Source organism: Rana temporaria, chromosome 8 (assembly GCF_905171775.1).
Source record: "Rana temporaria chromosome 8, aRanTem1.1, whole genome shotgun sequence".
NCBI classification, from domain to species: Eukaryota; Metazoa; Chordata; class Amphibia; order Anura; family Ranidae; genus Rana; species Rana temporaria.
The window spans coordinates 22,299,668-22,324,576 of record NC_053496.1 but is presented as its reverse complement, the minus strand read 5'-3'; the positions used below and the strand labels follow the sequence as shown (position 1 = coordinate 22,324,576).

The following is a 24,909-nucleotide window of genomic DNA, read 5'->3' as shown; positions in this document are numbered from 1 at the left end:
TCACTTCTGTGCTGCAGGCCTGGTGCTGCCACGATACAAGTTGCTTAAGGTTTATACAGTTTAGTAAGTCATTTCTGGAAAAAGTGACAAGAAAAAAAAAAATACAATATTGTAAAATAACCTATTTTGCAATGCCAACGAAGGGCCTCTCTCTCTCTCTTTTTTTTTTTTTATGTTCTTCATTTTTACTACTGCAATAATTTGCCATGCTATTGTGAAGACGGGAGATTTTCCATGGCAGCTGTCCACTGAAGCAGCAGGGGGAATTAGTCTACTTGGAAATGATTTGGGTTGGAGTGTATATGTACTGCTGGCGAACATTAGATTATTGGATAATGAGGTGTTAGCAGGAAAGGGATGCATGCAGGTACATATACAGAACATTAGCTGAAAAAAAAAAAGCTTTTTATTTACGCATGCATGGGGATTTCAACTTAGATTTTTGTTTGGAACTACTCTCTCTAAAATGCCATGGACACAATTGTAAGAAGAAAAAAAAATATTGTACAAATTGTAAAAGACGTGTTCCGCTTTTACTGTATGTGCTGGTTTGGTAAACGTTTTCCGTTGTCCAAATTGATTTATTGACATTAAAAACAGAATAAAGAATCCCCTTCTGAGAATATAGTGGACAAGTGGTTGAGACATGACTCGGAATGTGGCACCACATCCAAATATAAGCAAAGAAAAAGAACCAAGAATGAACATGGACTTTAAATTGGTAGACCCAAGATGAAAAAGAGGTAGACCCAATTGAATAAAAATCCAAAAGTATTAAACATCATCTAAAACATATTAAAATCGAATATTTAAATACATTTTAAAAGTGTATGGTGTTGTCCCACCTAGGTGAAAGCCCTGTAGGTAAGCCCATAGATATGTTCTCCCGGGGTGCATGCCTCAATTAAAGTCCCACCCTATTCCTTATTGTTCAAAATATCGGGGATGGAAGCGCTTGGCCCTATGCCTTGCACCTCATTTAAAGTCCCACCCGCTTAGTTTCTTGCATCTACAAGCCCATAGATATGATGGACTCTGAAGCTGGTACAAGGTCTTACATATCAAGGCCTGATACGCAAGACCTTCTGCATATACCAGCTTCAGAGTCCACCATATCCAGGGCTTTTTTTTCTCTCAAACAATAGGTGCTGGAACTCCACCACGACCCCCCAAAACCCCCTCCACTCACACACACCCTCCAAATCACAACAAATAGTGGGTGTGGTCGGTCAAATTTCACTACCTGTAGAAGGTTCTTAAAGGGGCATTAAATACCAGGATTGCAGAGTGCAGAGTTCAGGGGGGTTACACACAGAGTGCAGAGCTGCACACTTGTAAACACAGAAACCGGACTTCTGTGTTTACAAGTGATTGTGGTGAGCAGCCCCCCCGCCCCAAGGGTCTGAGCCAGAGGTGGTGGAACTGAGTTCCACCAAGTTCCCCCTGATAAAAAGCCCTGACCATATCTATGGGGTTACCTACAGGGTTTCTCAAGTGTTTTACCTAGGTGGGACAACACCATACAATTTAAAAATGTATTTTAATATTCAATTTTAATATGTTTTATATGATGTTTACTAAATTTGGATTTTTATTCAATTGAGTGCTCTCTTTTTTATCTTGGGTCTACCAGTGGCTTCCAATTGAAAGTCTATGTCCATTCTTGGTTCTTTTTCTATCCCCTTTGAGAAGTCACAATTCTTGATGACCTTAATTTGCAGTAAATTAATAATTTAAAGCGCCCCCCCCCCCAAAAAAAATACCCAGATTGAGAAAAAAAACTGCAGTGAATATGAACATAGTCAGGCCTTGCAATTGTTTTTTTAATATACAGATCACTATCAGGAAACTACTAAGGCCTCGTACACACGACCGAGGAACTCGACGGGCGAAACACATCGTTTTGCTCGTCGAGTTCCTTGTGAAGCCGTCGAGAAACTCGACAAGCCAAGTTTCTCCATTCCCGTCAAGGAAATAGAGAACATGCTCTCTTTTTGGCTCGTCGAGTTTCTCGACAGTTTCCTCGACGAAAATGTACACACGACCGGTCGTGTGTACGAGGCCTAAGTAAAAACTATGCAAGCATGTTGGCATGCCCTTGCTTTTACCTACGTAAGATCGAACCAACCCAAATAGATGTAAAATTCACAAAAAGAGCCCATGATTGTTCTGCTTCCTATCTATAATCTCATCTTTTGCAGTGGTGAGAAAAACAAAATTATCCACAGCCGTCCCTTGGGACAGAGCAATTTTTACTTTCTATAAGGTGCATGTGGCAATGTTAAACTGAGTGTTCCTTATTTTTCAGAAAAAAATAAAAAAAAAACAATTCTGCTTAGAGTCAGATAATCATTTTTTTTTTCACACAGTTTACAAAAATAAATACTTATGTTTTGCTATGATTATAGTAGCTCATTAGAGGGAGGCAGAGCTTGGACCTCTCCCAATGCCTAGCACCATGGGCTTGAGCTGTTTTACTTGAACCTATAATGTTGCCAGTTCTCTCTCTCTAGGGAAGAAGACGACTAGGGGAGAGGATCCAACCTTCTTAATTGTGAACCTCATTAGCGCTGGTTGCTAGGCAAAACATACACCTACCTTCAGCACATATGAAAGGGATAAACAATACGTCATAGACCATAATGACTTTTGTGCTCAGGGCAACCTCTAATTATTATATTTTGTTCGCTTTTGCCTTAGTCATTATTGCTGAAAAACAAATTAGTTTATTTTTGCGCAGCACAGCAGATTGTAAACTGCGCTCTTATTTTGATATCTAAATTATATTACACATAACAGTGATTATGGTGCGATTTTCCAGAGACAAATTGCACATAATTCTGGTGATGATTTTACTTTTAAATAGATGGTCTGCGCTTTGACTTGGCTGACCGCTATTCTTCTAATTTTTACAGGCTTGAAACATAAAATATTCCAGCTTGCTGGAAAATGTATACGACAGATAGTACCTTTTTTTTACTGTAAAAGATGTTTGCGGCCAATAATTAATTTTGCATATGCTGTAGGTTTACAATAAAAGATGAAACCTTCATAATACTGGATTTAAAGTCTGCCCATGTACTTATAATAAAAAAAAGATTAACCAAAGCATCATCCAAAAATGTGTAAAAAAATAAAAAAAATTATGCCAATTACTTAGGATATAAGAAAAAATAAAATTGGGAGATTTTTCCTAGCAAACACTCTTCCATCTGCAGTACAAGGGCCCAGTGACAGGAAGTTGACCTCATTGTAAATTCCTTTGTGATTTGGTCATGTGTTTCTCAACCATTTATTAAGAATGTACCTCTTCTCTGTGACCACAGCAAAAAAAAGAAATATCAAATTAAATGAAGCTGCAAAAAAAGCTGAAGCCAAAAAGAATAAAAAAAAATATTGAATGATTTTAGAAAAATGAGAAACGGGTTGGAAAATATCTGAGCTGAAAGTAAATAGAATAAAATGGCTGTTAGATTTTTTCTTTTTTTTTTTTTCACTTTTCAAGTCGGATCTTCAGTGTGCTAAAAAATGATGACATCCCCATCTGTCTGTTGATCAATGAACTGAGGTGACAAAATAGATGTAATCATGTAGTCAAAATAAAGTTTGATGTATAAAAAAAAAAAAACATTGCAATGGAAAAAAAGGACATGTAAATGTATGCCTACCATTTTCCAGATAAGATGGAGCCGTACCTTCTGAGGGGTCAAGGCGGCGTGCCCGCCTTCCGTGTTTGGAATTGTTGTGTACAAACATGTTGTCTGAGACAGCCAACACATGGCCGTCCACATTGACTGTTGTTGATACAACAACCTGAAAAAGAAAAAGAAATAGAAATGTTGCGCTTAGAAAGGGTCAGGCACTTTTAGTAAATCGCCACATTAAGCAATCAACCACATATTAAACAAGATATTTCATGGTTACACAGAACTCTATGATTCTCTTAAAGGATAAGTTCACCATATTCGGGGTGTATGTTACACCCCGAGGTGTTACACCCCGGGGAGGTGCGGGGGCCGGTGCATTCATAACATGTTACATGTTGTAACATGTTATGAATGCACCGGCCCCCGCACCTCCCCGATCGCAACTGTGCCAGCTAGCGAGGGTGCTTCTCCTTCCGCTAGCTGTCAAAATAATAAAAAAAAGGTGGCCATGCAGGGCTTCACCCACCAGGCCTTGCCACTCATTCACAGCGCTCTGTGAATAGAAAACTACAAGGTCCATCAGCCTTTGCGGCTGTTGGCTTGTAGTTTTCAATGAACTACCACAGCTCTGTGAGCGCCGTGGTAGTTCTTCATTCTTCCTGTCAGCCTGTATCGGCTTCCTCATACAAGGTACCAGAATGGAGATACACTGACAGGTCTGCAGGAGACCTGCATGGCATCAACGTTCTGCTGATCACTGGTGCAATTCTGTACAGGCTCCTGCAACAAAAATTAATAAGTGCACGTTTTTCTACCTGCAAAAAAATTAGCATTTATTATTTTTTCAGAAGGTGAACTTATCCTTTAAAGTAAACCTGAACCCAAAAAGTGGAGATTTACTATTTTACAGGGAACATCTAGTAATGTTTCTTGTGCCTAGGGTGTACCCTAAAAATGTACCTTCTTGTGCCCAGGGACTCCAGTACCTTGAGCCTCGTAACTGCATATCTTCAGTGTGAGATTTTATAAGTCCCTATGCGTGTTACTGCTAGTCTCATATGATTTGGTGATGTCACTACTGTGCTGCTCACTGTTCTCCTTACTGTAGTGGAAGCTGTACCTGAGGACCTGCACTCCAGGATCTCCCTGCTCCTGCTTCATTCATTCTAAGGTTCTGTAAGTTCTGCAATTTTCCTGCTACTTCTTGAATTTTCCCCACTAGTTATCAGGAGGGCCAGCTCTGGTATGTGAAAGCAAAGCCCTGCCTTTTACCAAGGTGGCTACCTCCACACCAAGACACAGTGTAGAACAAGACATTGTAAGTCAATAATCAGCTGCAAGGAGGCAGCAAGCAATACAAGTTACTTGTCCCTTGTCTTCTGTTTGTTTTTTGGGGAAATACATCCATGTGGCAGGTCCTATTTGATGCTTTAGGATATAAGGATGCATTCAAGCGAACACAAATACTTAAAACATATGTGATCTTTTTTGATACACATGTATGGAAACCATCACCCTAACAAAGTAGCAGAGATTTTTGTATAACTAGATTGGGCTAGCATTGCTTTGCATGAAAATTAAACTTTATTCAGAACTATTATTTATCAACGATAGAATTGTGATTGGACAAATTGCTTTAAGTTTACTGTCCGTGTATGGGGCCTTCAGCCAAGCAATCTGCAATGGGAAATTGACTAAACATAGTAAACCATTTAGCTACTGGAAAGTCATCTGGCTGGGACAAATGTCATTTGTCATTTAGAATCACCCTAGTGAGCTAAAATGCCTAAAGAGAAGCTCAATGAACCGGTAATATGTAGCCACATTTTGATGGACTGTCATATAACAGGACCACAAAATCATATTAAGCAGAGGTGGACACGTACAGTTCGGTAGTCAGTCACTTCATTCTAGGAGCAAGTAGCCGTTTTTAAGGAATTAGGAAAAATCTGCATCCGTTGGCAACAACAAAGGTTCAAAAAGTTTGGCCCCAGCTCTCATGATTCAGATGGATTGAAAACTATTATTGCCCAGCTCTAATATTAATATGTGAAAAGCTTTTGTTCTGGAGTGCATGGTCCACCGTTTTCAAATTATATATCAATATAGTTTACTAAATATTTAATACAATCAGTACATTTTTGGCCTTCTTAAAGCATACAGGTCGATGCAAAAACAACATAACATGGTTGGTATCAAGGATCTGCTCTGTTCACTGAATGTTCAGATTGCTTCTTTATGAATGAACAAGAAAATTCTGCCATGAATCAAAACATTCTAGCTACCGAACATGAATCTGAAGTCTTTCTATTACTGTCAAGACTTCTGTCAATTCTTTTACCGACCAGTAATGATGTTTTTGCATATGAAAATCTTGAATGGGAAAATGAATAGTGAAAGTGTTTCCAGGCCCTGAAAAAAGTATCCATTCTCAAGTTCATTTGGATGGTGATTGACCTTGGTATGTCAATGGAATTTCCTTCTTTATATGAGAGTGAAAGAGTTCTATTCTTGCTGGCCAGGTTCAGAGTGAGGCCATAGAATAAATGATGGATAGGGTGCTCTTATACCCCAGCTGCCGCAGAGCAGAGCGCGCATTTACACATCGCAAACCTTGTTAACAAATAACACCTCCAGTACTGACTTCATGACAGTCATCCTCCCTCTTCAGAGCCGAGCCGACCAGACCAGGCATGGAATTTAAATCTTTCAGCAAGGTTTCATTTGTCGTTAACTTAAGTAGATGATGTTTTTTGGGACTGGGTTTTCAGGCTTGGATAACTGAAGCCAAAAAATGCCCTATAAGTTATATACACCAGGGGCCTCCAAACTACGGCCACCCAGTTGTCCAGGAACTACAATTCCCACCATACCTAGTCATGTCTGTAAATGTCAAATGCCTCGTGGGATGTGTAGTTCCGCAACAGCTGGAGGGCCGTAATTTGGAGATCCCTGATATACACCATTCAAAATTATATAAGTGGATTGGAGTCAAAACATAATGGAGGATAAAACTGGGCTACCAAATAGACTGATTTTGATAAGAGGTTTGTCATGTGACTGTTGAAGAAACATTGGAGTGTAAGCTTCACCAGGACAAGGGCCGATGCTGATGGCCAAATAGTAGTTAGTAAACAGCTGTGTAAAACATAAGTACAATGTAATGACTGCAAAATATATATAAAAAAAAAAAACAATTTTAACAATCAGATAAAAAGTTCACATGTCCAGTGAACGTTCCAATGAAACCAACTGCTTCCTTTCGGTGTTGCCATACTTTTTTTCCGTCTTGGAGGTCTACGTGAATGCCAAAAAAATGGTGTGAAAGTTGTGTTCACTAATAGGCCTCGTACACACGATAGGTTAACCAGAGGACAACGGTCTGATGGACCGTTTTCATCGGTCCAAACCGATCGTGTGTGGGCCCCATAGGTTAAAAAAAAGCCAACTTGCTTTTAATTTAACCTATGGATTCCTAACCGATGGGAAAAAAAACAATCGTTAGTAGGCACAAACATGGGTTAAAAATCCACGCATGCTCAGAATCAAGTTGACGCATGCTTGGAAGCATTGAACTTTGTTTTTTTCAGCACGTCGTTGTGTTTTACGTCACCGCGTTCTGACACGATCGATTTTTTAACCAATAGTGTGTAGGCACGACGGACCATCAGTCAGCTTCATCGGTTAACCTATGACAACGGTCCATCAGACCGTTCTCATCGGATTGACTGATCGTGTGTACAGGGCTTCAGGCTTTATTTATTTTAGGTTTTTATTAACACCACAGAGGAAAGTGTCATTAAAGATTACCTCTTTGGGTGGGGAACCATAAGCTGAAACCAGCCATATGTGCCTGTGTTGGAGCCATGTGGCACACTCACACTAAGAGTTAGGTGAGAGTATCAAGGGAACAAAGAGGCCGTACTCTCTATATTGTGTCCTCTTGTAGTAAATATCATGTGTCCTTAACCTGCTATTACCCTAACTCAGGGAGATCATTTTTACACCGGTTTGTAATCTGCCATGCAGGCCATCTCAGTTCGTATCTGTTAAGTGGATGACAATGTGAACGCAGTTTACAGAAAAAACATTTCCTATGCTACCGTATAGTTTGACTGATACATCTAAACGTGTATTAGATTCCTACTTTTCACGTATGTGTTATCAGTTATTACGCTTTCTAGTCTATGTGTTTCTTTTCACAGCTTGAAAACTGCTTGAGGGTGATTAAGAGTCAAAAATAAACACAAGACAATACAGTAAGGAAGGGGGGGCATTGTAAACCGAGCTGGAGAATCAAGAGAGGTCAGCATCCTCAGCGCTACGTTGCTATAGTGAATAACAGACTGCAAAAAAATACAGGAAGACTGCTTCCCATACTAAAGTGCACTGAGCGTTTTAGCTGCACTATATAAAACACAAGGAAGGGGAAAAAAAAAAAAGACATGGAGAAAACATGACTGTCTTTGCTGTGTCAATTTATATATAGGTCAGCCACCAAGGGAAAATAACAGATCAGCCGAAAAAATAAAAAGAGAAACTTGTTCAGCATTAACTCCTTTCTTACCGGTAACCCTTTAAATGGAACCTTCTGGCAGTCTGACACAACTGCTTTAATGCTATAAATTGACGACTAATTTCTCTTAAAAAAAATCTAAAAGCGGGGCTAAACAGCTGCAGTAATGGGCTTCATTCCTCTCCCATTGCTAACTAGCACTTCTGCTGCTGACCACAGAATCATGGGTGAGTGATGCCTCTTACAAGCATCAGTAAGACAAAGAGGAGACTTCTAGTCATCCCAGGCTTGACCTTCTGCTCTGTGCACATGGATCAATATTACCAATGGCACTTGATGCTCAGATCCATGAGAAATAGAGGCTCGCTGGAGTGTGCTGAAGTGTGTTTTTTTTTCTGTAAGATAAAGTCTTAACTGAAAGATGTATAAATTACAGCTAGGAAAAACAAAATTGGAAGAAATGTAGCTGAATATCTAACAAGAGATGAACTGACAGAAAAAAAAATCTATCTACATTTAAATACCTATATTTGATCTGGCTGAAGCCATTTAAAGCCCTCAGCACAGCATGGCAAGGACACCAGGATTAGGAATGGTTCCCTAGACTCTACATTTGAGAAAGTACATTCTTCTTTGATGTTGTGACCCCTTTGAATCAACAGAATACCTGTATATGTACCACCTATAAATAAATTGTAGATACATACTTCTTCACCATATAACATGTTATCCTACACAGGAAACATTGGCATTTTCCTCAAAACTGTATAATGGCAAATAAATATAAACCAGTCTTGCTAATTTCACCACAGGCAGACTGTTTTGATCAGTTGATCACAATTTTTTTTAACCAAGAGGCATAATCTACAACAGTGGTTCCCAACTCCTGTCCTCAGGACCCACTAACGGGCCAAGTTTGCAAGATAACTGAAATACATCACAGGTGATATCATTTGCTGCTCAGTGATTGCAGTATTGTAGTCTGCATCTCCCCAAGGTAATATTTAAATTCTGGCCTGTTAGTGGGTTCTGAGGACTGGAGTTGAGAACCATTGATCTACAAGGATGGCCAACCAGCACTGAGGATGCAAATTATTTATAGATGGCTTGTGATTTTAAGATATATATCCAGTAAACCAGAATGTTTACTGGATATAATGTATCAGAGCTCATTAGGGTTGGATTGGTGAAAGAAGAAAAAGGGCAAATGAGGGTCAATAGAAGGGTGAGAGGGTCTCTCTCAACGCTTCACATATTCAAGCAGCAAAACATGGTCACCATGCAAAAGTATGTCTATAGTAGCTATCACTGGCCTACATAAACCATTAGTTAATTTTTTTTTTACTACAGTGTTCCATGAGAGGAAACAGTCATGGTCCATCACAGGCCCACAAAAGTTAAAGGTTGGGTTCATACCATTGTGAATTGGATGCGGGATCCCAGTTTCTAATTAGCAATAGCAGGAGATTTTGACCGGCTCTCTATGGAGCCGGTTTACATATTGCACAGGAGCCCTTTGTGTCTTTTGGTCCGTTTTAGGTCCAAATTCAGACAAAAATTTATTTATGCTGAAATCTGACCTGAAACCCGTGAACAGGGACACACAGGACCCTTGCTGGGAGCCGCATCGATATTAGGTGTAAACCCAGCCTTAAGCTTCTTAACAACCAAAGCTTCCACCTTGGCGCTCTTTTCCATATTGCTCTATTATTGTGTTGTTGTGCTACCATGGACAATATCAAGCTTGCTTTGAGTATTTTACACATTATTGCCAATGACTGTGCCAAAATTCTGTGTCTAACTAGAATGTTATCGTGTCATTACAATGCCATTGCCAGGCTGTCTCCCTTCAGAGTACCTGGAATCTTCGCATATCTCTTGGGTTCCCTGCATTCTTCAGGCAGTTTTGATTACACTTGAGGAAAAACTTTAGGAAGAATCTACAGAGAGAAAGAGAAAGAGAAGGGAAAAAAAACTTTAATATGTTTTAAATTTAAGACAGTCAAACCAAAAAGGACAGAACTTGTGGGGGAAAGGTTAATGTGTTAATGAGACATTTAATGAGACATTTTGAAAAACACTCAGCTTCCCAGATAGCAAGGATAACATGCCACATATTCGTGCCAGTGTTGAATCGTAAAGCCTCATACACACGATCAGTTTTTCAGACAGGAATACTGTGAGAAGAGCTTTTGGCCGGGGAATCCCGGCCGTGTGCATGCCCCTCGCAGTGTTTCCGATGGGAAAACTGCCCAAAATCCGCCGGACAAAAAAAGAGAACCTTTTTTCCCACTTTTGTCCAGCTGTTTTTGGCAGTTTTCCTTGTTTTTGGCAGTTTTCCTATGGGAAAACTGCGATGGAGCATACACACGGCCAGGATTCCCAGCCAAAGCTCCATCGCAGTTTTCCTGTCGGGAAAAACGGCCATGTGTAGGGAAAAGACTGAACCGAGCAGGACCTCGGCTTTCCCATTGGGTTTTCCGGTAGTAAAAGTCTGCTGGGAAACCCGATCGTGTCTACAAGGCTTAAGTCTGTTAACTTGCTGCACATTTTTACTGGCAGAGCACTTGAAGCACAAGTCCTAGTTGACACTTTTCCAATTTGTAGAAACTTTGTTGCAAGTCTCTAGCAAGAGAAAAGTTTCAATAGTGAGTCTACAGCAAGAGCTCTCTACAGCATGACAATTCAGCCACAGTGACCCCCTGTGGTGGGGTGACTACTGCGCAACAATATTGAACCAGAACTTGCAGCAATTTTGCAGAATGTTTGAAAAGAAACAAACAAGTCTCGCAATAGCTTAGCAAGTCATTTTCAAACTTGCAGCACAATTTCTTGCTATCTGGGGTTTAGCATTCCCTCCTTGTCCATCATAGCAGCTGCATGTTAAGGCACCTCTGTCTCATGCAGTCCTGCTCTAACGAGTAGAAGTGTCAACAATGGGACCTACCACAAGATCATATAGATAATGACAGCCGGAAGTATTGCAAAAACAGAGCCCAGACTTTTCTAAATACAGCTGACTACTTGCCATGTGTGCGCACTGAGAGCAACAAAAAGGCAATAATAGTAAACAGTTCTATGGTTGGTGCTCTATATCCATACAGCAGGTTTGCATGTGACGCATGGTGCAAAAACATACATCTATAAGTTTGTATACCAGAAAGATTAAACAGGTGCACTTTGCTGAAACATAGCGCTAAGCACTAGGGAATTTTTTGTGTACTTATAAAAGATAAAATATCTAAAATGTACTATTAATGTATTTTAACAGACATATCTCCTTCACACATTATACGTTTTTCATGTCAGGGTTTAGTGGTTCTTTTAGCATTCAAGATCTTTTACAGTAATAAAAACAATAAAAAAAAAAAAAAAAAGAAACCTGTGCACATCTGCCCTGACAATGGCACACAAACAGTCATATGCCATCAGCATACAGTAAGTCACTTGATATTCCACCCAGCAATTTCTCCTAACTACTAGCCTGCAATTACGCAGCCCACGTTGTGTTGTGAGGTAAATTAGGTGCACCTGCGGCCAGACTTCATTTGAACAGCATCAGAAAGAGAGAGAGGACCTAACAAGGTGAGGACGTGCCTCAAACTTATAGTCCTGTCAAGCAATTAGGTTCTCACTTCAGGGACATCCGCGCAGTGCAATTATGCCACACATTACAAGCGGGCTAATCTTCTGAACAAATGTCATGTCTGTGAGAAGCTAGCAAAAGCGGTTCATCTGCAAATGGCTCTGCTCTTAAGCCCTTACCTTATGCATGTAACAAGCTGCTGCGCCTTTCTGATTAAATCATTTTACTAGCGCTTAGCAGGAAGAATGTGCAAGTGTTTTCCACCGCTTATCTGATGTAGGACTTGACATGTGAACCTCTCTACGTATTAAAAGTACAGAGACTTTCCAAGTGCTTTAATGCAAACTTAGTTGAAAGACCGTTTACAGCTGTTCATACATAAGCAGAACCCAACACCGAAAACTTACACTGTTATCTTAATCAAACACACTGCTGGGTGCAAGGGGTTTGGCTGCTGTGCTGCCAGTACAGGGGAGGATGGAAGCAAAGCGACATAGGCTGCATAGTGGTGCCCTAGTGCGGTGATTCTCAACCTTAGTCCTCAAGTACCCCCAATAGGCCATGTTTTGGGAACTTCCCTTAGATAAAATAGCACTTATCAATACCATGTCATTGATATTTATTTAAAGCAGCTGTGCAAAGTAAAGGAAAACCTGAAAACATGGCATGTTGGGGGTGCTTGAGGACTGAGGTTGAGAACCAATGCCCTACTGGACCTTGCATGACAACCATCTTCCATCCTAGATGTTTGATAGTGAAGCAGTTATCCATCAACATTAAAAGTAATCAGTGGTCCATCAGTTGCCTCGATCAACTTAACCCTTTTTTCTTCAACAAATATGCATTAAACATACTCTACATGCATGCACATATCCAGTACCGTCTGAACAGGCAAAAACAGCCAAAAAGTGAAAAATTCAAAAAGTCTAATCTAAAGACTGAAAAAATCAAGGTGAACCTAATTCATTCTAAACATAGACACCTGTAACATGGAAGCAATCTGCAGGCTGCACAGTGATACCCATTGACATTGGATAGCCTCCTAGTCCAGTTTTTTTTTTCAACCTGATTGGGTGACAATAAAGCCTCTAGGGCACGTTCAGATACAGTGCTGGGTGCAAGGGGTTGGCTGCTGTGCTGCTAGTACAGGGGAGGATGGAAGCAAAGCGACATAAGCTGCATAGTGGTGCCCTAGTGGACCTTGTATGACAACCGTCTTCCATCCTAGATGTTTGATAGACAAACAGTTATCTATCAACATCAAAAGTCGTCAGTGGTCCATCAGTTGTCTCGATCAACTTAGACCTTTCTCGTCAATAAATATGCATTAAACATACTCTACATGCATGCACATACCCAGTACTGTCTGAACAGGCAAAAAGTGAATAATTCAAAAAGTCTAATCTAAAAACTGAATAAATCAAGGTGAACCTAATTCATTCTAAATTTAGACACCTGTAACATGAAAGCAATCTGTAGGCTGCACAGCAATACCCAATTGACATTGGATGACCTCTTAGTCCAGGTTTTTTAAACTTGATTGGGTGACAATAAATAGGGGAAGGTCAGACAGTTCCAGATTCTGTTGGGGATTGCACTACTGGGTTAGAAAATCAAACCCAAGCACTACTATTTCCCTTGGAGAAAAGTAGCCAGAGAGCTGCAGGGACTATCCACTCCCTGCCAAGCAACGCTGTGCCTGCTCCAATGTCTAAGCAGGAATGCCTGAGTGACTAAAGCCTTTGCTGTGGGATATTGAGAAAGGGTCAGATCATGCACATAAGTCTAATCATAATCTGATGTCTATGTCTGGCTTGAGAATGGGATGTGTGTAATGGTGTATGCTTTATAGCTAGAGCCTAGACTGCCAGAGACCCATATAGATTTCATTATGAATCCCCAATTTCTATTTTAAATATAAAAAAAAATGTATTGCAGTAAGACCTGCTGGCAATGGAAGCGTTAATTGTACAAGTTACTTAGGACATGGTTATTCATTGACTGGTAATTCCATTGCCGAGATACAAGTCGTACAGATTCACTCATTCCAAGTCAAATGGTAATTCTCATCCTTTGCTCTATTACCCTTTAATTGGCTTTTTCTTAGAAAATATCTGACAAGCGCCTTTACATATCTCTTCCCCAGACCCCGGCACACAAAGGATTTAATGCTCTTGTTAGGAGAGTAGGGGAGGAAGAGGAGGGGAAAAAAAGCCTTGTGTCAGAAAATCTTTGGCTCTCTCACCAATAAAGTGTGTATTACTCCTAAACATGGATTTGTGACTCAGTGGAGGGGGAGGCGATACAAATTCCAACCTGTCATTAGTGCATTACACGTAATTGTGTACAGTATGTTTCCCTTTGCATCTGTTGGCCCATTATTAAAATGACCATTATGTATACTAATTCCCTGACCCTGTCTGTATTTCCCTAAAGAGTCATAATCTTTCGCAGTAGGTAGAATAAATCAGCCTTGAAATACAGCCTTTATGTACTTGAATCTCTAGGCCTCCCTGTAAGGCAGTAGCTATGGAAAAGCCTTCTTGAGGAAAAGATAGCTAAAAGGGGCAAAATTAGAAGGTTCCCGTATATACAAACACAAACTTTCTCACAAAGCAAAATGCCCATCAGAGAACCATCTTATAGCAACCATGCCTTGGGATAAAGTCCCAAGGCAAGGTTGGACCCACTTTTCCTGCATGGACAATGCTTTCATTTCTCAGTATGTGGTTTATAGTCAGGGTTAACTAAAACTCACATGTAATTTTGCCAGGGAATATCTGGAGGAATCTGAAGGTATGTGGAAGAAAGTTCTATGATTTGACAAGACGACAACTGAACTTGAAAAACTCACAAAAAACATCAAATTGGTAAAAAGCCAAATACAGCACTTAAAGACACCATTCCCATTGTGAAGCATGGTGGTGACAACATCATATTGTGGAAAGTTTTATTTGCAGCAGGCCCTGGGGGGGGGGTCTTATGAGGGTCGAATAAATACAGCAAAATCCAGGTAAATTCTGGAGGAAAACCAGATGCCATCTGCAGGAAATCTGAGCCTAAGGAGAAGAATTGTCTTCTTGCAAGACAATAAGCATAAACACACATGCACATATACACAGTATTTCTTCCCATTCAATAGATAGATAGATGCACATACATATGGCTCAGATTACGGATAGAGAGCTGAAAGGATCCTCCAACGCCTAATGTGAAATATCTGCATCCAGTTGGTTGGACCTAAGAATTACATTTCAGTTTCTTGGTACAGAGCACCTGAATATTGAACAGACTGCACCTTTCCACTCGCTGCTATCATCTCCCTGTTTACATTTAGGAATTGTTACTCTTAGCAGACTGTATAAAGCATAAAATTGATCGAGAGGCAGAAGCCGCTGATAATAAAATGACAAGTTAGGACATGTGTCTTAATTCCCTAAGCGTACAGCCCTCGGTTACAGGGTTTTCCTAGCTGCCTTCTCAATGTTTATAGAGCAGCCATGGTGCAGATTGGCATTTCCTAAGAAGCTTTTGTGTAAAAAGTTGTTTCTCTGTGTAACAAGTGCTCGGTGATAATGGGCACCCTGACACCTTGGCATATAGTTGTAAGTGCTAACCGAAGCTTTTTTATTTGTTTCAAGTGCATTGACTCTCTACAATCTGTGCAAAAGTGTACTTTTTGCACTGACTAAAATTTGGAACCAGTTAAAAGGTCCAGTTTAATGTAAAAAGCTGTAAGAAAAACAAAGACTTAATTATTGCTTATTAACTATTTTCCTTTCTAGGAGAAATCCTATAATACAGTCCAATATCAGAGGGAGAGCCTGCACATTTGTTGACTATATGTCTGTCCCAGATCTATCATGTCAAGCAACAACACAGCTTACCCAGAGTAATAAAGGAAGCACATATTGCATCATGGGAAAATAGGCTTTTTTCTTGACTTAGATATGACATATTGAAGAGGCCAAGGGACCATATGGGTAACCATATTTAATTTCTATACAGCTATCAGCCCATATGCTCAAAAAAATTTATTCCTCTAAAAAAAATGTATATATATATTTGTGGTCAGTTTAGATCAGGGGTAGGCAACTTCGACCCTCCAGCTGTATTGAAACTACAAGTCCTATGAGACATTGCAAGACCCTGACAATCACAGGCATGACTCCTAAAGGCAGAGGCATGATGGGATTTGTAGTTTCAACACAGTTGGAGGGCCGAGGTTGCCTACCCCTGGTTTAGATGCAATATTGGTTAACCGTATCGTCTTTAAACTTTCTAGTTCAAACTCATTTGAAGTTACTCAAAGTGTATGTAAAACCATTTTTTTTTATTGCACATAGGAAGGAAGGAACATGATCCTTGCTAAGCTTTTATTGCTGCCTGTGTCCTATGTAAATGAGCAATAGTGACATTTGCCACATAGATAGAAAATAATGGAATATCTAAAAAGTTTGAGATTTCACCAGAACAATAGGCAAGGGCGATTCTTCCAATTCAGGCACCTGTTCTGGTGACAACTTCCCCTCATTTTTCAGAGATTCATCATTACTTCCTGTTTTGTCTCAAATACAGGAAGTAAAGGGAAATCTCCCCACCGGGGGGGGGGGCGGTAAAAAATAGACTGACATTGGGGGTTAACCCTTCCCTACTTTATCCAAAGCTAAAAAAAAATTTGGCGATACATATATATATATCTATATTTATATAGATATATAGATAGATATATATACATATAGGTACTTCTATGACTGTGAAAAAATCGATGATGTGCATGACCTAACAGTAACCAATCAGAGCTCTGATGCTTACTCATCCTAAACATCTTATTGGCTGAAGCACATAAATTATGTTGCATATTAATGAGGGCATATTCAGCAGCACATCCACGCAGTGGGCACATTACAAAGCCCATATGACCCATACTCCTAGGACCCTGAGACCACGACTGCCCACCCATAGTCATTTTCAGAGCCTGACCCATTTTTGTGTATTTAAGCCATGAATTAGTTCATTTATATTTACTTTTATGAAGCCGATTATCCAAAGCTTCCCTATCGGATGAAAATCATTTTAATTGTAGTGTGAGGCTCCGGTGTAATATCCATTACATTATGAGCTGTTTAAATTCTACAAGGGTATTGTGTAAATTGGCCCTTTGCGAGCTGGGAAGCAATTACCACCAAACAGCTCTCTTTTAAACGGCTACAGAAGTTTGTGGTGTTGTTTAGGACAATCAGAAACAAAGGAGGCTGTTTAATTGTAATTTAATGGAATATCAAGAAGTCCGTGGCATTAGATGCTGGCAACGGAGAGAGAGAGAGTGAGAGAGAAAAAAAAAATTAACTGCAATTATGTTTGATTAAAGCTATCTTTCTCAATAATCAGCCATCCTGACAGGCCATGGGGCTCTAGTGGGTTCCAGGATGGCAAAAGGTGTTCGGCAATATTAAGACCAATAAATGAGATATTAGCATAGCTAATTACAGCACTGCAAAACCTGTAAAATGGACCTCTGTGTATTGTAATGTGTGAAATAATTGGCTAAGGCCATTATCAATTACATAAGGAATGAATTTGGGATGTCAGGGAAAGGCTGATGGGATGCATTTTGCTTGACACAGCTAGTTCTCCCTTATGCCTTTATGTAACAAAAGGTCTTATCAGTTCTCTATCAAACAGCTGAAACTTCATGTAGCCGCCAAGCTGCTGATGGAATGATCTGGGCAACGAGCGGCGGGTAATTAGTACGGCTACCCGTTCTTCCCTTTCTCACCTCACCCAAGGCTCTAATCGTAATGGTTTTGTTCCCTTTGCTCGTAATAAAAATAATAGATGGTGCTCAAACCCAAGTTGGGTTGGATACAAGGGTTTATGTCTTCCCCACCAAAAACTCTAATGCCTTGTACACACGGACGGATTTTCAGAGAAAAAAAGTCAGACAGGCTTTTTTTCTAGGAAAGTCCGGCCGTGTGTAGTCTCCATCTGACTTTTTTTTCGGAAGTCCGACAGACCTTAGATAGAGAACCTGTTCTCTTTCTTTCTGTTGGACTTCTGACGGACTCACGGCAGACTTTTGCACAGTCAAAAGTCCGACCGTGTGTACAAGGAACAAGGCTTCCTGCACACTGGCTTAAAAAACATTGCTTCTACAGGAGTTTTGTGTTCTGCCTGTAGAAGCGGCTCAATGTTATCCTATGTGTCCATGCACATTAGGACATTTAGAGGAATATTTTGAGCTCAACGTTTAGAGGCAGAAAAAAAAATACTTTTGGTTCGCATTTCTGATTGGAGCTTACTGAAAAAAAAAACGAAAAAACTCTTCTAAACTCCACTAGGCTTTGTACAAAAAATGCTCTATATGAGCGTTTTTTTACTCCCAAGAGAACAGACTTTTTTTAAGCCCAGTGTGCATGGAGTCTACAGAGAGATCTGATCATATCTAGGAGAACACAAGGACAGGGCAGAGAGACAGTGAACTTTGTAAAAATTACTCAGTATCTGTATTGTGTGGGTGGGTCTAGACAGGTATTTGAACCACAGTTGTCACATAGTTAGGAAGAGGATGTTCATTAAGACATGACACCGTAGCAGAATACAGGCAAAAGCAACATCAACCAAACAGAAGTCTGCTTTAAGATTTCAAAGTAGGTCCACATTAAAGCAAAATTTTCCATAATATTTTCTCAAAAATCTGTCCTGTTCAATGTAAACTTCTGTTGTCTGTTTTTCCAAAACATGCTCCCATTGTGTTTCACTATGCTCCATGTAGCAGGGCCAACAATGTCTACAACAGGGTTTCCCAACTCCAGTCCTCAAGGCACACCAACAGGTCATGTTTTCAGGCTTTCCATTATTTTGCACAGGTGATTTGATCAGTTTCACTGCCTTAGTAATTACCACAGCCGTTTCATCTGAGGGAAATCCTGAAAACATGACCTGTTGGTGTGCCTTGAGGACTGGAGTTGGGAAACACTTGTCTACAATATCAGAGTCTTGGCATGAGCACAGATTCCATACAGGTAAGACAGCAAGAGTTCAGAAGCCACAGCATGGCCAGGGGGAGTGCATGCAAAGCAATGTCAAGAGCTATGGGAAGTGGAGGGAGGAGACAGATGACAACTTTGTCAGAAAGTCAATATTTGCATATTCAAATTTAGATTTCTAAGCATTTAAACCTAATTTTCAAGATTTATTTTTATTTTTTTAATACACTGTGAACTGCAGATGTGGTTCTTTGGTTTACTTTGATGTGGTTGGGTTTGTTACAAGTTTACTTTATCTTAAGATATGCCTTCTGATGATGTTAAATCATATGTCTGTTTTATTCTGCCATGTTGTTTAATAAAAATTTTATACAAGACCAAATGCAACATTCAGTATGTAGTATTTTTAGCAACCATTAGGACATCCTCTATTATTTATAGTTTGGATGCTAACAGCAGGTATGGATACATTCACATCAGTTTGTCCAGAAGCCAGGTTGTTTGACTGATAATAATAGAAGAGGCTTAAATAGGTTTGGTACCTGGATCCTGGGATTTGTCATGTCCGGGCTATACTTTACTGCAGCTAGCATTTTGAAAATGCCCTGTTTGCCTAATGCCCCCTACCTATAGTGATTCTCAACTCCTGTCCTCAGGACCCACTAACAGGCCAGGTTTGCAAGATAACTGGAACACATCACAGGTGATATCACTTGCTGCTCGGTGATTGCAGTATTTTAGTTTGCATCTCCCCAAGGTAAGGTAATACTTCAAATCTGGCCTGTTGGTGGGTCCTGGGGACTGGAGTTAAGAACCACTGCTATAGAAAGACAGGAGATGTCCATGGATTTAAATAAAGGCATAGCCCACTATGGGAGATTTACTAAAACTGGAATACTCAGAATCTGGAGCAGCTGTGCATGGTAGCCAATCATCTTCTAAATTAAGCTTGTTCAATTTGGCTTTGACAATAAAACCCGGAAGCTGATTGGTTTCTATGCAGAACTGCACCAGATTTGTCATGCTCCAGTTTTAATAACCCCCCCCCCCCCCCCACACACACTATGGGACTACTAAAGGGCCCAGAAGCAGTGTCAGGCTACATAGTGATTTCTGTTGGTGGTCAAAACAAAAAAAAATGTATATTAAAGTGGTTGTATACCCCTTTGACAAATTTGCAACCTACAGGTAAACCTATAATAAGGCTTACCTGTAGGTAAATGAATATCTCCTAAACCTTTACGGTTTAGGAGATATTCACCTTGCATGCAGCCAGTGACGTCAGCGGCACATGTGCTCTGAAGATCCGGCGGATGCTGTCGGACCTTGCCTGAACGGAGCACACCCACGTGCATGCGTGACGTCTTTGCGGCTCCGGCCATTCACAGTCCCGGAGCCGCGAAACCAAAACAAAGGGGAAAATGTCAGCTCCCTCGGCGTGACCGGGATGCAACGCTTCGTTCTAAGGTAAGTATTTCATAATGAGCTAGCTCATTATGCCTTTGCCATACAGGTTCTTTTTTTTTGCGGGAATGCAACTGTATACAACCGCTTTAGGTTTAGGGACCACTATACAACTGCTATTAAAACAATTGGCATTTGTTTTTACTAAGGGAAATGTTATTGAGGTGGAGATTAGAGAGACCGAGGTGCCTTGATGTAGTCACATGATACATACTTACTGATCTGGAGGGGTCCAAACCACCCACCCAGTAGGAAACAGACACCAGCTGACAGATCCCACTAACTTCAGTTTAAATACATATCGTTGAAATAAAAAGGCACTTAGAGCCTAAACAAGTGCAAGCACCGCCTTTAGCATTGTCAAAAAATATGATTTCTCGGCATGGAGGGGTTAAAAGGAGCCTGTTAAAAGATTTTCCAGTGATTGAGAAGAGAGTGAGCACTCTTCTGCTTCTAAGCAGTCTCCCCTAATTACTGGTAAGTCATTGAGAGTCGAGGGCCACAGCTGTGTGCTGTGTGTGAGCCAGGCCATCAGTCGCTCTGAGTATTGATTACTGAGCAATTCTAGCTGATCGGGTCCTGGAGCTTCACAGACAATGCGCTTTCCTCACAAAACCTGTAATGAGCAGTTCCTATACAAGGATACATTCTGCTGACATCAGATCTCTGCACTAAGATAGTATACAGGTCAATACATATTGGATTTCCAAAATGCTAGGGACTTAATGTCAGGCCCCCCTCTTTTTTCTTTTCCACTTCTGCCATTAGCTATTATATAGGTTCACGTGGTTTTAAAAAAAAAATGACTCCATTAGTTTGATTTATACTTCAAATATCCCATGACAAATTGCCTTAACACCAGACTTATTAAATTCTTGTACATTTCGAGTTATGGGCCTCATATACTTGTAACCTAGGCATGACGTCATCATGGAAAGTGCATGGTGTAAGGGCTATTGAATTTTACAGCTGGAACCAGATGTCTGTTCTGTCTTTTATCTCTCTTTCCTAAAGGAGAACTCAGTTATACACTGTTCACACCCAAAGGGTTCTTACAACCTAACTAAGAGGCATTATAAGAAAAATAGCCCTCTTTGATAAAGTAAACGTATTTTGGGGCTTTCAGAAGAATTTGAAGTATTCCATTTTATAGTATTCCTCCTTCCTAATATTTTATAGCCGGACCGGTCTGAACCATTAAAAAAAATAGTAACAGGCACTTTAAAAAAAAAAATTTTGTTTGATATAAGCGGTGATGTCCATCAGCATTATGGAATATGCTAAGTCACCGGCACACCATTTTTTAAGGTGTCAGGCTTTGACCTGAAGAAGGAAAAAGGAAACCTGCCAGGACCTAAATATATACGGTGTCATCACTGACCTGGTTGTAAAGGAGGAAGCCCTAGGGTTGTCATCCTTATCCCTTCCTAATTTGTAAGTACCGGATCCGGAAAACAAGTATGTATATGCAAAGTTTAGACTTCACTGGCGGAATGTCGTTTTGGTTAGGGACTCAGTGGGGGAGATTTAGGCTGGCTTCACACGGGTGGTCCGATCATGTTCCACCCGTCAGTTTTTCAGGCGGACCTGATCGAAGCAGCCATTATTCTCTATGGAGCGGTGGATGTCAGAGGACATGTGTCCAAACCGATCCTGTCTGCCAAAAATGGGCAAAGGTGGATTGGATCAGATGACAGTCGGGGTGGGAACGGACAGGCCATTCGTTTTCATCCGATCGCCACATAAAGAACAGCAGGGCTGTGTCCATGCCTGCTCTGCATAGTGGAGCAGACACGGACCTGTCATCCACTTTCTAAAAGGGGATCAGTGGAGAGATCCCCTGCTAAGCAGGTGGAAACGCATTACGGAGTCCGCCCCACGTGAAAGTTTACTAAAACTGGTGCACTCAGAATCTGGTACGGCTGTGCATAGTAACCAATCAGCTCCTTACTTCAGCTTGTTCAATTAAGCTTTGACAATAAAACCTGGAAGCTGATTGGTTACTATGCACAGCAGCAGTAAATCTCCCCAAATGTGTAGGTAACGCAAGGCTGAGGATAGCAGCTGTGGAACCTACACCTTTAAAACATGACCTCAAGATTCCCATCCAATTTCTTTTTCTAACAGATCCCCTTTATCTGGTTTCACTAAACCAGGGTAGGCAACCTGGGGCCCTCCACAAGTCCCTGGGAGTAATTGTAACTGCCAGCCAAGCAATGCCTCATGGGAAATGTAGTTCCACAACAGCTGAAGGAATATACATATGCTAGGGCCAATTCAGAGCGCAACCAATGAATGTGGGAGGAAACCCATGCAAGTACAGGGAGAACATGCAAACTCCATGCAGGTACTGTCCTGGTTGGGACTCAAACCGAGGATCCCAGTGCTGCAAGGCATACGTGCTAAGCACTAAGCCATTGCACTGACCTGTATACTTTAGCAGTGCTTTTTATTCTCAGTTTCGCAGCCGAGACAATGGATAAAATAACCACAAATAAGAAGCATGAAAAAATAGGAAAGCAAGCTACTGTAAAATCGCAGGATTTAAATGTTGCCATCCCAGCGGTACCCTCGCTAACCACCATGTAAATGTGGATATTGGCGGATTTGAGAATATACATGACTTGACTCGCAGTTCAACAATTACTGGCCTTTGTCGCGGGGCTCCCACTCCACTGTAGCGGATTTTATCTCCAGTGGACTGCAGCTATTTTCCTTCCCTCCGCTGTAGTAACCACACCGCATTAACAATATTTGTACTACAATCGCCAAGGGACCCACTTCCCAGATTCTATCACTTCTTTATCTCCTGACAAATACCTTACTATTGAACATTATTAGGTTTAGAAAATTAACCCGTTGCCAACCGCAGCGCAGTAGTCTGAGTTAAAACCTTATCGCTTTATCCCCCCCCCCCCCCCCTTCCTCTCCAATAATGGTTTCCTCCCCCTCCTCGCTTTTCATCACTGCTCCTGCCGCTGCTGTCAAGGGGCATTTATAGATACCATGATCTTGTACTTTGCAATGATTCTCATTACAACAATGCCAAACAGATCTGATGGGATTTAATAACTTTTTTGACCCAGTTCAATATGTTGCTCAGTGCACAGGCATGCCGTTAGGCATTGCTGCACTGGACCGTTGCTGAAATATTGGAGCTGGATTTAAAAACAATAACAACAATCGATAAAAACTCAACAAAAATAAAATGCATGTAACTAATGAGTATCTGAGAGAAGAAAAGCCACAGCAATGCTAAACTGTCTCCATATTTAAAGTAGTAATAAACATATTTTAATCTTTGCCCTACAGGTAAGCTTATAATAAGTCTTATCTATAGGTTCCTTGGAAACGGCCTAAATGTGCGCCATTTGGAAGATGATGTCACTGGCGCATGTGCAGCATGCTCTGCATTCTGGGAACACTGAGTGTACCATGATTGAAGCATCACCGTGCTGCGATGGTGACCCCTGTGCGAACGTATAGGAGCAAAGTTATCACGGCCCGGTTGGAGAGCACAAACCCGAATGGAAACTGGGCAAATATGGAAACAATGACAGGAAGGTTCTGACATAATGTGCTAGAATGCAGGCGGCTGACATTCTCGATATCAACTGATGATGCCATTGGCCGTTATATAGTTACATAGTAGGTAAGGTTGAAAAAAGACACAAATCCATCAAGTCCAACCTATGTGTGTGATTATATGTCAGTATTACATTGTATATCCCTGTATGTTGTGGTCGTTCAGGTGCTTATCTAATAGTTTTTTGAAACTATCGATACTCCCCGCTGAGACCGCCGCCTGTGGAAGGGAATTTACACATCCTTGCCACTCTTACAGTAAAGAACCCTCTATGTAGTTTAAGGTTAAACCTATTTTCTTCTCATTTTAATGAGTGGCCACGTGTCTTGTTAAACTCCCTTCCGCAAAAAAAGTTTTATCCCTATTGTGGGGTCACCAGTATTTGTAAATTGAAATTATATCCCCTCTCAAGCGTCTCTTCTCCAGAGCGAATAAGTTCAGTGCTTGCTTCCTCATAATCAATATCCCAATAAGCCAAGAGCTAGAAGGTTGTAATTGTGTACCATGAAAACCTGTGGCTTTGCGTAACTAAAAAGCGTGCTTCATCCACACGCCGGCTTGTATACAATTTTTGGGTAATTTTTAGGCATTTTACCAAGGCATCCTTGAAGAAACCTGAAGGCACCCCAGGTTGCCTGGGTACCCTGGTTGAAAAATACTGTTTTAGAGGCTCTGCATACAAGGGGCAGAGTTATGGATTTAGTAATCTCTGGATCTCCCCAAAGAAGATCCGGAGAAATAGGCAGACATGTGATTACATTCATTCATAGTGTGAGATTTACCATTATGCCTATCGGCAGCAGTGCCAAAAAGGTAACAGTTATTGGACCCACATCTTTTTTCCATCATCACTAATTGGACTGCTTCATAGAAGTTTATAATTTATTATTTTTTTCTATTGGTTGGACTTTTCTTTAAACTGGACTTCCTTAGAAGAAGACAATATACACCGTAAAAGCTTTTCCCGAAAATGTAATTGGGCAAAAGTGAAAATAAAAAAAGTATCACTAGAGAAACAGATATTTCTTATCAGCTTATTTACACATTGTTACAATATTCTAAGCTAAGTTTGGTCCAGTAAAACAAGAAAATGTTCTGTGTCAAAAAAGTGATCCTTACAT

The 24,909-nt window shown here is 40.6% G+C and overlaps 1 protein-coding gene across 27 annotated transcripts in view; it reads right to left on the bottom strand.

Annotated features, from left to right (window-relative positions):
* Positions 1 to 24,909, bottom strand: part of EBF3 (EBF transcription factor 3) — a 201,306-nt gene that overhangs the window by 65,544 nt on the left and 110,853 nt on the right. For 17 of the 27 annotated variants that reach the window (XM_040361375.1, XM_040361376.1, XM_040361377.1 and 14 more), the window contains exons 7-8: positions 10,022 to 10,103; positions 3,669 to 3,813 (exon numbers count right to left, since the gene is read on the bottom strand). In XM_040361375.1, the coding sequence (XP_040217309.1) occupies positions 3,669 to 3,813; positions 10,022 to 10,103 (227 nt within the window). The remainder of the gene's footprint in view (positions 1 to 3,668; positions 3,814 to 10,021; positions 10,104 to 24,909) is intronic. The other 10 variants (XM_040361380.1, XM_040361381.1, XM_040361378.1 and 7 more) reach the window with 1 other exon arrangement.